The sequence below is a fragment of the Helianthus annuus genome, chromosome 8 (assembly GCF_002127325.2).
Source record: "Helianthus annuus cultivar XRQ/B chromosome 8, HanXRQr2.0-SUNRISE, whole genome shotgun sequence".
Classification (NCBI taxonomy): Eukaryota; Viridiplantae; Streptophyta; class Magnoliopsida; order Asterales; family Asteraceae; genus Helianthus; species Helianthus annuus.
Genome location: NC_035440.2, coordinates 154152375 through 154167984, shown reverse-complemented (window position 1 = coordinate 154167984; position 15610 = coordinate 154152375). Strand labels below are relative to the sequence as shown.

Genomic DNA, 15610 nt, shown 5'->3' with positions numbered 1-15610 from the left:
TAGTGTTAAACAAGGTGCAATCATGTCCAAATCATTGAATTCCGCCTTTGGTTTGGATTAGAACTCTTCTGATCGACTTGTTTGATCGAATCCTCGATCCTACAGGTGAGGTTTCACCTTATATTTCCATGGTAATCTTGTGAAAACCTTCCTAGAGGTTATCCAAGTGAAAACAAAAGAGGGAACAAGAAGAAATAGTTGAGGAAGTGAGCTAGAACTCACTTTGAAACTTATAAACTTTCTGCTAAAAAATTAGTGAATTTAGAGAGATTTAGAGAGTATTTTGGAGTGTTTGAGAGGTTTGGAAAGTGAAAAAGAGTGTGGGAAATGTTGTTTATATAGTGGGAGAGTTAGGTTAAAAGTTAATGAGGTTTTAAAAGAAGTTAGGTGGAAGTTGGTGGTGAAAATGGACCAATCCCGTGCATAAAACAAGTTGTATGCGGATTAGTATCTCAGGAGGGTCGCGGAAGGGAACCAGGTATCTTCCGCGTGTCGCCTGAGCTGCCTCAGGACAACTTTTAGATTTTGACACTTTTAACCCCTGCAGTTTGGTTTTGAGTGTATTTTAAAGTATTGCTTGGTATAAACACATATAATTAAGTATAGAACATGAATAAAAGTAGGGATTAAGTATGGTAAATAGAAAATTAAGTATTTGCATGTATAAAGCGTATAAAATCGCGTATTTACGATAGTTTGTTAGTAAAACAAGTATGTGTTTACGCGTGAGATGAACGTATACTAAACAAGTATGTATCTTGAATATAAAATGAGTACGCATAATAAATGCATAATTTAAGTAAAATGAGTAGGTTTTTATTATGATGAAAGTGTCGGTTTGTACTGATTGACAACGGAATACGATTACAAAAGAATACGAGTTTCCATAAGTAGAATACAAGGCGAGCTTTCTAAATACGGGAAGTTCTAAAAAGTGAGGCGTTACATCAAGCCTCAGATTATAAATGCACTTTTATAACCTAAAGATGATATGTGTTGAATCTAGCATGCATAACTTCATTGAAAGATCAACAAGACCACACTAATCAGATCTAAAACCAATACTAATAGGTAATCATACACATCATAAGATCAAAATAACCAACTTTACTAATATCACACAATTATACGCAAAAACCAATGTATAAATGAAACCAGAACAAGAATCATCTTAGCCCAAATGGCTTACAAAAGTTTAGCCTAGCATAGTAGATCTAAAAGAAGTCATGGGTGTGATAGAAACTAAAAACGAAAGCAAACCGAATCGATATACGCAATTAGATGCGGATCGAATGGATAAATCTTCAATTATTCAAGCTTCTAGACCTTCGGATCTTCAGTTCTGCTTCAAAACAGCCTTCTCTGACTCCAAATCGCGTCCAACTACCTTTTGTTGCGTTCTATGCCGTTATAGGCTCTAAATATGCGAAATTAGGGTTTCTACGCGTCTTGGCCCACTTTGGGTCAGTTACGGCCCTTAACCTTTAAGTGGGTTACGGCCCGTTTGAAGTTCAGCTTCTTCTCTGTCGCACTGTCTTGCTCAACTTTGCCTTGTTTCTTTAGGTTTTCATCCAAACTCTTCATAGACACCATCTAACCTTACAAATTCACAATATAAATAAATAAGTCCCATAATCTTATATAATTCGTAATATAAACCCGTTAAATGCATATATAAATCATGTTACTCTACGAGGACATCAGTTTGATTTGATTATTAGGGAAATAGGGAAATCTAGAGATTTGTTATTGTTTGTAGACTTTGTTTTTTTTACGTGATTAGAAATAGAAATAAAACATTTTTTTTGTTTATGTGATTAGATTTTAAATTGAAATTGAAACATGATCTGACCCGACCTAACCCGATGCGAATGACGTTTGTAATGACGTTTGACGTGCTTTTGATGATTATATGAATTTTAGTTTGACTTTCTTTTTTTACATGACCCAACTCGATCCGATACGCTACGAACTGAAAGATTATTATATAGCTAGGGGAGTGCGTTATAAATTTTTCAACACCCCTAGAAAAAGTTCCTGAATCTGCCACTGCTTATGAGTTAAAATTCAAATTCCAACTCCAATTTTATTAAATTTAGATTACATATGAAATTTGAAGGAATGTCTGTCTAAGTGGCATTGTGTATGGGAGGCGGGTCATGTGTCACTAAAGGTGGGTGAAGGATAAACTATGACAAAATTAGTACAAACATTTGCATAGATAAATTTAAGATAAATATATGTCGGGCATAAACATGCTAATATAGGATTATTGGATATAATTGATATTAACATTAACATTTAATTAATAGGAAAATGTGTGTTTAATTAATAGTAAAATATGTGATCTTATAAATAGTGTAGTATTCATTTTTTATTAATTTACTATAAAATTTTTGTACTTTAAAGTTAGCCATAAAGTTCCTTTTAGAAATTTTAATTAAATTTAAATAGTGTAGCTTTCTTTCTTTATAAATGACGCTACACTTTTTTTATAACGAAGCATGGAAAAAGATTTGATTCGCCTACTTGCTTAAAGCACAAATGGAATGGCCGATCATGTATTCTATGAAGTTTTTAAGAACAAAGAAATTTCACACTCGAACTATCAAAATAGAATGAGCTAGAAATCCGAGCTCTAAAGGATTCATTTTTATTGAAAAGCCTAGGCTTGGGGTTCTTATAGTTCTGATTCATTGAAATTCCATCCGATAAAATGGAAGCGATTCTCTTAGTCAGCAAGTATAGCTACAAAGTTTTTTTTCTTAGTTAAACTTACGATATACATTTATCAAGTTATTATTTTTTAGAAATTTACTTTCTAACTTTGAAGTTTGATCACTATTTTTTCCCCCTCGATGTAAATTTAATCGTTTTAATGACCCTTCCCATATGTTTTGAAATTGATGCACAAGTCATCTAAACCACTTCATGATTTTGTTTTGTATATAAGTGTCACGGTTTGTCCTTTCTTATTTTATTTGTTGCAATATTCTATCTATCTAAAACCATAATTGGTAATTAACCACTTTTACGATATAAATTTTAATTGATATAAATTTTAATTGGAGCATAAACATACAAGTCATTTAAACTATGTTACAATGTTTTTTTAGTAAGAAAATATTTACTTTGATTTATTTCAGTAATTTATTTGTTTTTTAAAGCCAACATGGTATAGCCAAGTTGGTCAGGGGAGTTTTTCGTAAGACTTCTCCTCTGGGAAGTTCCCAGGTTCGACTCCGTGTACATATTGGGATTTCAGTATGGAGTTGGGCCTAGGCAGGATTTAAGAGCTTGTCTCGCCCTACAATTGCCGTTCGAAAAAAGAAAATGTTTCTAAAGTTGCAAATGTCAATTAATTAATAATGATGTCAAGATAGATAAGGAAGGCATCCAATAAAGCAGACTTTCCATCATAACTGTCGCTATTGCTCCAAAGTTGACTTTAATAAATCCAGAACAAGGTACTAGTTTTGATGCACATAACAAGCCACAAAAAGGTTTTAGCTCAGGATCAAAATTCAAACCACAACAGAAAGTTTTGTCCCACCTCTACCATCAAAGTCGTAGGCCCATTTTGGCCTTCAAAAGTGGATCTACTTACTTACTTACTGTGAATGGTAATAATATATATAGAAAGTGTGTGTATGTCACAAGCATGAATGAGATCCGTTGGTTTGATGAGGAACGGTGGAGATTCCTTGCTTCAAGAGCTCATAAATGACGCTCTCAGTAGATGGAGGTCTGAGGCCCAAAGGCAAGGGTAGCCATGGATTATTTATTGCTTCCTTTACAACCTTGTCAATCACTTCATCTCCCTACAATATATAGCAGCATCATGTTATAATTAATTACCACATAGAACCTCAAACAAAGGAACTTTTAATTTTCTTTCTAGAACCTTAGTCTATCTATCAACTTGTTTCAAATTCTTGTACTTCAAAATTACTGAAAAGAATTCATCTTGAAAACCACTAATTGTCATCAATTTTAGGTAGTAACTAAGAACAAAGTTTTATATAAAATACCGGATAATTGTCGAATGAGTTCTTCGGAATGGCTTGGCAGATCGAATTACGGGTCTGAAATTGTGCAGCACCCTGCAATCAGATCATTGACAAGTACATTTTCACAATCAAACAACCTATTTTAATGCAAAAAAAAAAAAAAAAAATCAAGTATACTCACTTGAGGAAAAGATGTACATGGCGGAGGTATGGCGGGCCGGCCCCACGCTTCAGCTTGTACCTGGAATGTAACAATAACACATTAATCATTAACCTTTAACGTTCAAACGACCCGTTACCGGCCACATAGCAGAAATTTGTCTATTACTCTTAAAAATTGTGTAATTACCCCTGAACAAGGATTCCACGTCCAGTTTCCCGAAGACTGCCAACCTGGATAATACATCTGAGGTGGAGGCGGCCAAGCAGGATAGACTTGGGGGTGGTTAGACGGATATGGAGGAGGGTAAGCCATAACGGGTTTCTGTAGATAGTAGTTTCTTGGTGTTGAATGTCCAACTTGAGGCCATTTTCGCGCGCTTTCCTTGGGCAAAATATGTCGCCTATGCAATCTATATTTCTGATTGAATTATAATATAAATTAAAAAGATAAGCACGGATACATGTGCGGCCAACTATATAAAAAGATGTTTAAACTAACCTGGAGATGACTTGATACATTATGGCGAGTCAAACCCGGAACGTTCATAAGTTCTAGTATGCGCGAAGGAATTGCTTGATCAACACCAAGTTGTTCTACGGCTTGTACAAATTTTTTGTGTAGTTCAGAAGTCCAATCAACCTGAAACACGAGTAAACTAGCACCACATAAGCTACTACTTGGGAGTAAACGAGCCGGGTCGCTCGTGAGCTACTCGAGATCAGCTTGCTAAAGGCTTAAATCGAGCCGAGCTTAAATGAGCTCGAGCCACAACTTAAGTCTAAAAATAGTTTACTTAATAAACAAACATGATCCTGATCTTCACTTATCAAACTCGAGTCTCGCAGGCCTAAACGAGCCTATTATTATTTATATAAATATTACTTAACATATTAAATATGTAATTACATAATAGTTATGATAATAAAATTACGATAGAAATAACTAAATAATATATATTATGGTATGTAGCAAAATAACTATAAATGTAAAAAATAAACGAGCCTAGTATGAGCCAAGCTAGAGCTTTGTAAAACTAGTCACAAACAAGCCGAGCTCTCGTACGTTAAACGAGCTGAGCTCAAGCTTAGGCGAACTCCGGCTCAGCTTGGTTCATTTACACCCCTAGCTGCTACCCGCCCCGCCCCTTGTATCTTAAATCAAGAGTACTATCATAAAAGATAGCATAACCCATCATCTTACCTTGATCTTCCTTCGACTAGATTTAGTGGGGCATGAATTAGGATGCTTAGATGCTTCATTTAGCTTCTTATTATTTGTATGATCGGGACAACTTTCATTGCTTAAAGGCTTCCCAATACCTTCCTCTAAACTCGTGGATGTGTCTGTTTCAATAGTAATAGTATCAACAGCCAAATCATCACAAGCAGTTTCGACAAATTTGGATTCACCACCATGATCAACACACACTTTCTCAGTCGATATGTGAGCTTGATCTTGATGGCATGTATCATCAATTGATGCATGCTCTTGATTTTGACTAAAGTCTTCCTTCAAACGATCATCTAGATCAGAGCCATATGAAGCATTGTCAGATTTCATAGGTTCAAACTGATCCTTGAGTCCTGCATTAAACGCCTGCTCGATGTTTCATGTTCCGAATATCAGAAAACAAGCTGAGAAAGGTAACCAGATTATAAAATGTTGAGGATACAGGTTAAACTGACCTTGTGAGCCACATGCTGCCATATGTTTCTAAGTTTATCCTCTGAAAGTGGTTTCTGGAGGAACTCAACCGCACCAAGCTGAACACATAATCGAAACTGTTTTATTAAAACAGTTTTTTATAAGCTTAAGGGGGTGTTAAAATGTGCATTTTGAATGTGATTAATTATGTGATATTAGATAATCAGACTCCGATCGATAGACTGTGTGCTTGTCCAAGTTGTAATAACGAGTGTTTTGACAAATTGTGATTATTGAAGAAATTTATATAAAAAAATGCAATTGTTCCTTATAACCGTGACGCCAGGAGAACCCACCAACACCATGCAACTATCATTGTGCTGCGTTAAATATGAGTCGTTTTGTTATGGCTTCTACGAAACCAACTAATAGTTTCAAAACACATATCTAAACACCCCCAGACTACTTGGATTATGAAAAAAATGCTTGTGAAGAAGAAAACTTGCTGCTATGCACTTCATCATGGTACTTATGCAATTCACATCTGAAGTTACTGCAATCAAAAGTGAACAAACATCAAACTTTATGATCCAAGCGAAGGAGATTAGGTTCGTTGGGCGTACTGATTTTCGGCAAATCTTTCGTGCTTTCAAGAAATTTAAACCTTCCATCTTTGTTGTCGGCTCGCACCTGTAACAAAATATAATCATCACCCTAAATCATGACTAAAAAACATACAAAAATTCGAATTATCTCAATCAACTTCAATACCTCTACTATTGCTACATGGAAGACTCTAGAATTATCTGAAATGGCTGACAATGCTTCATTCTCATTACCGAAGGTAGAAACTGAAGGCAATAAAGCAAATATTCTTAAATGTTTTTTCTTATTTTATATTCAGTTAAAGTTCACCTTGTAAAACTCTGGGTACAAAACTATACAAATCAAGAACAGTTTTGGAGCTTGAATAACTTACCAAGATAATCCATTTCTTCAAGTTTTGATCTTATATCAGTTGCAGAACTGATGTCATCATTAAGGAGCAAGACTCTAAGACCCTTTGGAAAGTCTTTCCACTCCAACAAATCATCTGCAGTGCAAACCATGGCCGGTTTGGCATCGTTTACTTCATCAGATCATTATTATTATTATTATTATATTAGATATCACTTTTCATCTCCAAATTCTGCATAAAACCCACATCAATTTTAATCTCAGCAGTTGGTAGATCAATGATCATTTTATATATAGATCCAGAATCAGACACAAAAAAGATGAGTCATATTATCTATCTATCATTTAAACCAAACAATTATCAGATAATGGAATAATAGCATTATAATTTGAGGGAACTATGCATAGCCATACACATAAAAATATTCATAAAGTAGATTCACTTTTAATAATGATTCCAAGTAATAAAAAAATAGCATATAATAGTTGTAGGTCATAATCCATAATGCAAGGCAGATTCTAGATTATTCACACACACACACATATGTTCATGGATCAACACAATCTGGTGCCTGAAAAGCATATATCAAGAAGATATTCAACTCTTTAAGAACAACAAGTAAGAGTTTGGTAATGAAGATGGAACCCACTTCAGATCTTCCCAAAGATATGAACATGAGAGGAAAAAGGAAAACTTAACAGAAAGAACACAAGAGGGGGTGGGTGGGGGTCAACAGGGGTTGATAAATGGCATGTAATAAGTGGAAATTGAAGAAGTTACACATGATTCATGAAATGGAGTTAATGTTAAACTGCTGCACCCAATTGAAGCAAAAATTATGAACAAGAAAAGGAGCTCTAAATTTTTTACCTTTACTAAAAAGGACTCAAGAAAAGACAGGGTGCCACTATGATGCCTTTTCCTTTTGCAGCAAAAAGATGCGCGCATATATATATATATATGTATATTGTATATAGAGATAGAGAGAGAAAAGGGGGACTGAGTTGGGGCATTATGGAGAAGGATGAGATTGAAGAAAAAAGAAAAGGTACCTGAACATCTTTCTTGAATTTTTTCCAACAACCATATTATATAAAGATTTTGTGTTTGCCTTTTTTGTTTGTATCTCAAAAGATAAAAGAAAATTTTCTCTTCTATAATGACACGTGTGGTATTACTTTTATAACTAGTACAACTTTTTTTACAGGGCAACAACTTTTATTACTTGTTTAATAAAACAAAGTCCATTTTGGACATGATTACATCGTCACATTAAACAAACATATATATATACATTTAAAAGTTCAAAGCTAAAACTTCTTCGGTCTTTTCAACTCACACCCCTTACCTTTCGTTTGTTCACCACCAGATCGAATGTGTTTCTTTTATCTCTTCTACTAGGTTAGTTCCCCGTGTGTTACACGGGTTAAACAATTTAAACCATATAGTATAGATATTTCCTGTAAATTTAAAACAAAGACAAAGACATTTACATACCATATTGACATAAATGAGTTAATATAAATGTAGGGGAAAGTTCATTTGAGAAGAAAATTTAATTGAGAATAAAAAGAACAAAGAGTACAATTGTAAAACATTAAATACTTTTTCACTTATCTCATTTATTATCATATTTGACTAATTAATTAGTCATAAAAATATCATCATTCACACTAAAGTTTTTTGACTACACACATCAAAAGCTACCCTATACCTTTCGAAATTTACCCTACACTTGTTGAAATTTATCATACACAACACTTAATTTATCATATACACATTGTAATTTATCCTACACTCTAAATTATTTTATTTTATTTTATTTTTTTTGAAAAAAATACATATTTTGAAGATAAGTTACAAATTTTAATGTAGTTAGCCATTAAAGAGGAATACTACTAATTAATCATCATTGTAGGTTTACCGTATTACCCTTATAGTAACATTAAATACTTATATTAAATAAAGTAAAATGAAGCATTCTTATTGGTTGAAATTTATTCTTTTTTCTTCCTACATAAAGTTTCTTCTCATTTGAACTCTCCATTATAAATGTAACCCATCAACTCATACATATTAATTAATGTCGTAGAGTTCGATAAGACAGCTCTAATGTCGGTTGAATGAGGTCAATCAGAGTCTATTTGATACCCTTTGTACGACTTCTTATTTTTTGAATCTTTGTATTTGATTCTAAACCTATTATTAATATTATTGATAATAATTTTAGTTATATATATCAATAATATATTTTTTATATATATATCAATAATATATTTAGTCTAACATATTAATATTATTATGAATTTCGAAACTTGTTTAGCTAGGATTTAAGATTCTATTGAAGTTTTAGTTTAACAATAGGTTATTGAATTAATAATAAGAATTTGTATTAGATTAGATTAAATATTATTATCATTTGTATTAGATTAGATTAAATATTATTATTATTAGTATATTATTAATAATTTTAATCAATTAAATGAGAGAATGACAAGTGTCACAAAATAGGTTTCTTTTATTATATAGTATAGATTATCTTATACTTTTTCGTCTCCTTTCCTTGCAAAAAAAACTGCATGAACTACCTTTTTCGGCTCATTGCGATACCCAATCCTCCTACACTCTGCAATAATTCCATCACAGTTCAATACCTAGTCTACGAACTAGCAACGCACCAGGAGGTTTTCAGTCTTCCTCTACCAGTCCGCAAATTGGACAGTTGGTATCTTGTAAGTTTATGTCTCTGATGTTTAACGCTTAACGCTTTAGCTGATGATATCTTGTCATCCCGTGCACGCCAAATAAACATGTTAATTTTAAGTGTTAACAATATTATTCCACGGGAAATCACATGTTGAGTTCAGATCCAGTTGTGATGTTAGAGACTGTCTCAGATTCCCTAACGCAAAGTCTGAATCTTTTCCATTTTTCAACTTCCATCGATCATTCTGGTCTGATATTTTCTACTCTAATAGTAGCTTATTTAAATCTTCCATTTCTTCTACTTCACTCCTACCAGCAAGTGCTCTATTCCACTCTCATGCCCATAAAATGCCGCCATTGTAGAACCTATAGCAATCCTATACCCTCGCCATTTTTTGTTTAGCTAGTTGATACGTTTGAGGGAACCGTTCTCTTAACGTGCCACCATTAATCCATCCATCGACCCAAAACAGTGTTTTTTTCACCCGAGCCCACTTCACTAACCAAGTGGTACTTCAAATTAATATCGTATTTTATAAATTCCTCCTCTATTCCAACTATTGCCTTCCATCCCCCCCCCCCCCGAATTTGATTTTTTATGGGTATCATAGTCGTCATTTTAGTGTATAGATCCTACGAGAACCTGGTTCAAGCTTAGTACTATTTCACGAGCGGACGGTCTTAACCCCTACAGGAGAAGTAAGATACCACTTGAATACCTTATCCATAAACTACTATTAAAACTTTAAACCAACCCTGCGAGGACTGTATCCCTACTGACTCATCTGGTAATGTATTCCGATCTCTGAAGCATTCGTCCACAATCAGACTCATCTCCTTGGATAATCTAGATCTCAGAAGCTATCATCCACGATCACTCTCAGATCTCCGAAGCTTTTGTCCACGATCAGATATCAACTCCTTGAATCATCTAGATCTCGGAAGCTTTCACCACCAATCTGATACACATTCCCGGACAACTCTGAAGTCGGAACCACCAGAATACTGTTGCAGTATCACGAATTTCAAAAATGCTGGAATTTCATCTGAAATTTTTATTCCCCCTCATTTTTGCAAATTCTAGCGTCTTATCATTGAATTCCCCCTCAAACTGAGCAATCCAGTTCTATTTAATCTCTGAAAAACTCGACTATGCCAAAAATGTGACAATTTTGCCCCAAACGTCAGTTTTTCATCATTGCGGATTTTGCGTTACGGCCCATTAATAGTCAGATAACCCAGAAGATAAACTTTATGCACCAGTATCATGACTACCCCACTAATTTCCACAATCTGTGATCGCATCATCAAATTTGTTCGCTAAAGCCCCGGACAGTGTCCCCGAACAACCCAGCTTGGTCGTTAAAAACTCGAAAAAAAATTTCAATCACCAAATTTTTTCTAGAAACTCACCTCGTCGTTGCGATCAAAAAATGCCTTTTTTAGGCATTTGTTCTGGATTAAATTGACATTTAGCACCATGGTCCCTTCGTACGAAGCTGTGAATTATGACAACAGAGCTACCATGCCTTCGTATGATCCTGGATGTGCCTTCGTACGAACCAAGAGGTGGGTTCGTATCAGCATATATGACAGTTAGTATCGTGCCTTCGTACGAAGCCCCGCCTTCGTACGAACCTAAGCTGATGTCATCAAAAACACATTTCGAACCACGAATATATAATTTTTTAATACTTTTATTATTTTAATATTATAATAATAATTATTTTCGTTACTTTTTAACTTTAATCATTCTTTTAATATCACGGGTTGGGATAAGCTTGGTGTCAACCGGTATCGAGCCAGTACTGGTATCGAAAATACCGGTACGGTCCTGTTTGTTATCGGTACATGAAGGTAAAAACCAACACTAATACAGAAAACACCAAAAGTTGGTGCCGAATTGATACTGAAAATCTTTTGGTTCGGGAAATTCAGTGTTGCTACCCGGTACCATTTGCTATCCCGGATCACGGGTACGTACGAACAACAACGATATCGTACAACTTTTTTTTTGTTGATTTTCGTCAACTTTTAATTTTTTTTTCTTTTTTTAGTTTCATGGATGGGGATGAGCTCGGTGCCAATCGATACAGAATCGGCACTGATACCGAAAATAGCGGTTACGGTACCCGTATATGAAGATAAAAAACGGTAGTGAACCGATACTAGGAACGCCAAAAGTTGGTACCGAATTGGTACTTAAGATCTTTCGGATCGGAAAATTTGGTACCGGTACCCAGAACTATTTGCTCATCTCTGACCACGGGTTTCATACGAACAACATCCTTACCATACAATAGAGCTACCATGCCTTCGTACGATCCTAGATGTGCCTTCGTACGAACCTAGAGGTGGGTTCATATCAGCATATATGACAGTTAGTATCGTGCCTTCGTACGAAGCCCCGCCTTCGTACGAAGCTAAGCTGATGTCATCAAGAACACATTTCAGACCACAAATTTCGATCCAGAATCTTTATTTCTATGAATTTCAAGATGAAATTTCACAGGACTGTGTGAAAATCAATTTCGATCATAATAATGTCTTCAATTTTGAATTTTATCCGTCAATTGACCTTCAATTTGATGTTTTATTCGTGTTTAACGTCAAAACTCACTATATAACAACCCGACTTTCCAAGTGAAGTCAAAGTACAAGTCAAAGTCAGGTCGTTGTTCAGATCTATCATTTCTTGCTTAATTATTGCTTTGTAATCTCGAGATTCGATAAACGATATATTGGTTAATGATTTTGAACAATATTTTTAAACTATGATTTACTACTAACGGAAGTAACAATGCGATAAACGCAGAAATCACAACTAAACACTATTTTACTTTACGCTATCACATCGCAATCGCATCGCAAACTAATGGTGTCGTTCTATGTGTGTGTTATTATGTGCTTTACTTGTGTGTGCCTCGTATATGTATTGGGATGTTATTCGCAAACGCAATCGCAACTCTATTGCATCACAATCTCATCACAACCCGAAACGCAGATTTACTTTTATGTTTTTTATGTGTTATGTTATTTGTGTAACTACTTGTTAATGCTATCGCATCGCTTATTCGCAACTCGCTTAAACGCAACGCAACGCTCAACACACGAAGCGAAAGTCGGAAAACTAACTCGCACCAGCCGTCAGATCGAATGACCATACGGTCGAATGATCATCCGACCGGATGACCATCCGATCGGATGGCCATCCGATCGGATGGCCATCCGATCGACTGGCCATCCGACCCTCGCACTTGCACCGCCTTACTCACTTCTCACCCTATAAATACTCACATGTCACATCATCGGTCACAGATGTGACAGCTCTATCAACCCAACTCGCTCCAGCTCGTTCTAAGGCTCTTTTCTCTCGATTCCAAGCGATTTTCGTAAGTTTTCTTCTTAAATCTTGTACTTCCATCTTCGTTACACACATCTCCATCATCTTCTCCACAAGAATCATAGTTTTCCAACCATGAAATCACCAGATTTGGATTCTTTGAAGGTGACGTCATCACGGGTTCTGCCGAAAACTGTTGAGTGACCTCATCTCATCAAAGTTTGTCCAGATCTAAAGGATTTACACATGATTTTACATAAAACTAAACTAGATCTAAACACTTTTCAACTGATTTAAACTTTCTTTCAATTCTTTTACACTCTTCTACTCAAAACCGATGGAATCTAGGCTCGTTCAAGCTCTCCACTCATACAACCGGTTTGAGAACGGATTTCCACCGAAGAGACGACTGACTTACGGGTTGAACATGAAACTCCGTTGAGAACAGTTAGGCTGATCGAATGGGGTGGTTCCATCCGATCGACTGAGTTGGGCTTAGTGTGGTTTCCGTTGTTAGACACGTCGTCACGCCGTCTCCGTTAAACTTCAAAACTTTTAAACCTAGAAATTTTACAAAAGATTTCAAAACATCAGATCGCTGATTGAATACCCATCCGATCGGATGACCATCCGATCGAATGACTATTCGACAGGTGACTCGCCCTTTTTCAATAAGTTCAACATTCAAACAATTTAACAAAACTTCAAAGAATATCACTTTCAATCGAATAGCCATCCGATCGAATGGCCATCTGTAGATGACCATCCGATCGAATGACTTAACTTATACTACAAAGAAAACTTCAAAAGTTTCAAAAGCACACTTCCCCAATTGAATGACCAACTGATTGAATGGTCATCCGTCCGGATGACCATCCGTCCGGATGATCATCCGATCGACTCACCATTCGACACTCAATCTCATTCGACACGCTGTTTTACACGCTGATCAACACTTACGCTATCGTTCTATGAGCAGGCTAACCTCTCACGCGCTCCCTTCAATCCAAGACTGTGTTTATTTACTAAACACATACGGTGAGTATACTTGATGTGCGTGTAGCGTGATATATTTTTATTAATATTTTAAGCCCTTTTTAACACTTTAGTCAAGTTTTAAATTTATAAAACACGATATTCTACTAACACTAAACACACATATGGGCAAGTGCACCCATCGTGAGCATAGTATAGCATTGGTAAGATACCGAGGTCGTCCAAGGACACAAGAGCTTTAAATATTGGTTTATCCTCAACATCTAATCAAATCAAAATTTTAGAAAAAGGTTTAAACATGAAAATAAAAACTAAAAATGTTGAAAATAAAAATAAAATAAAAACAGATAGACAAGATGAATGACTTAGATCTGACTCACCTTTAGGGTAACCTTTGATGATTTTCGCACTTTTGCACTTTTTAAGAGATTATCTTAGTTATAGTAGCAGGCCCCTCTTTTGAAGGTGACGTTACCCTCAACCCAGTAGTTTGAGTCAGCAAGGATACAATCCTAAAGGGTCGGAATATTGAAAGATAATTAATTAAGTTATTAATGCGTAATGTGGTAGGCCCCTCTTTTGAAGGTGACATTACCTTCGGCTAAGTGGTTTGAGTCAGCAGGGATACAATCCCAAATAGCCGGGTTAATGTATTAATAGTAGTTTACATATGAGGGGATCATGTCATTCGCACCCCCGCCATCCAATACCAGTGGGTATTGAAGGAGGTCCTAGTAAGCTTGACCGAGGTCCTTGCATGATCTATACACTGAGTAAGGCAAGAACCTTACCAAACCATTGCCTTAACCCCCAACCAGGTAGCCAACATATCTCTATATAGACCGTAGAGATATGAATGGTGAAAATCTTTTATTTTATATAGACAGTAAAATGACGCCAAGACACCACGGACAAATGATAAGGAAGTTTCACCTTCATCATAAGAAACTAGTTATTAAAGTCATTAATACAAAACCAAATAAAAAGTGCGAAAAGATTAAAAACCAAAAGTATTACACTAAATGCTTGTCTTCACCAAGTGATGTAAGAGACATAGGCAAGCATGGCCTTTGATTGTCAAGAACTCTTACTATCAATTTTGGATCCCGAGACTACTACACACACTCTATGATGGATGATGGATGATGGTGGCGGATGTGGGTTGTAGTGGTGGTGGAATGTGGGTGAAGTGGGTGAGAGGTGGTTTGCCAAGGGATGATTTTGAAGTGAACCAAGCACCTCTATTTATAGTCTGCACAGAAGCCCGGACACTGTCACACCCTGGCTTTTGCGGAAGCGTGGGTTTATTTTGGTGTGACTTCTTAATACCATAGCAACAATCGTAACAATGCTATATGATTAAAACACAAGATGTTCATCCATTCATTAGGTTAAAACAAAATACCACAACGACATTGTTTGAAAATGTTGACAAATAAAGTAAGTTACAACCATGACATGAATAACAGAGTTCACACAGACTCATCAAAAGTACGTAAATAAAAACCCAAGTTTAGAATTGTGCATCCCGTCCAGGAAAGGGATCCACCTCCTAAACTCGACGACTCGGATGACATCTTTATTCACTATGCAGCCTTGACACAACGCATACCCCGCCAGATCCACTAATTTCCTGAAATACATGTAGTTTGAAAAATCAACAAAAGTTGAGCGAGTTCATGTAAAAGTGAGTATGTATAAACCTTCAAAGTATGAATAAAAGTCCCTGGTATGTAGCAATAAGGAAAAAGAGATCACCAATGGGTTGCAAAGCCACTGGTATGTGCGAA

The 15610-nt window shown here is 35.7% G+C and overlaps 1 protein-coding gene across 3 annotated transcripts; it reads right to left on the bottom strand.

Moving 5' to 3' along the window:
• Window positions 1-3391: 3391 nt before the first annotated feature.
• LOC110885934 (two-component response regulator-like APRR2) lies at window positions 3392-7797 on the bottom strand. Of its 3 annotated transcripts, none has more exons than XM_022133672.2 (12): window positions 7646-7797; window positions 6797-7006; window positions 6589-6668; window positions 6441-6507; window positions 6324-6370; window positions 5859-5954; window positions 5374-5769; window positions 4672-4812; window positions 4360-4590; window positions 4192-4251; window positions 4032-4103; window positions 3392-3821 (listed from the first exon to the last, which is right to left on the bottom strand). In XM_022133672.2, the coding sequence occupies exons 2-12, from the start codon at window positions 6924-6926 to the stop codon at window positions 3654-3656; spliced, it is 1488 nt and encodes a 495-aa protein (XP_021989364.1). In that variant the 5' UTR covers window positions 6927-7006; window positions 7646-7797; the 3' UTR covers window positions 3392-3653. The 3 variants fall into 3 exon arrangements, with proteins under 3 accessions (XP_021989364.1, XP_021989366.1, XP_021989365.1); XM_022133674.2 differs by having other exon boundaries at window positions 5859-5936; window positions 7646-7796; XM_022133673.2 differs by lacking the exon at window positions 7646-7797 and adding an exon at window positions 7425-7591.
• Window positions 7798-15610: the final 7813 nt, after the last annotated feature.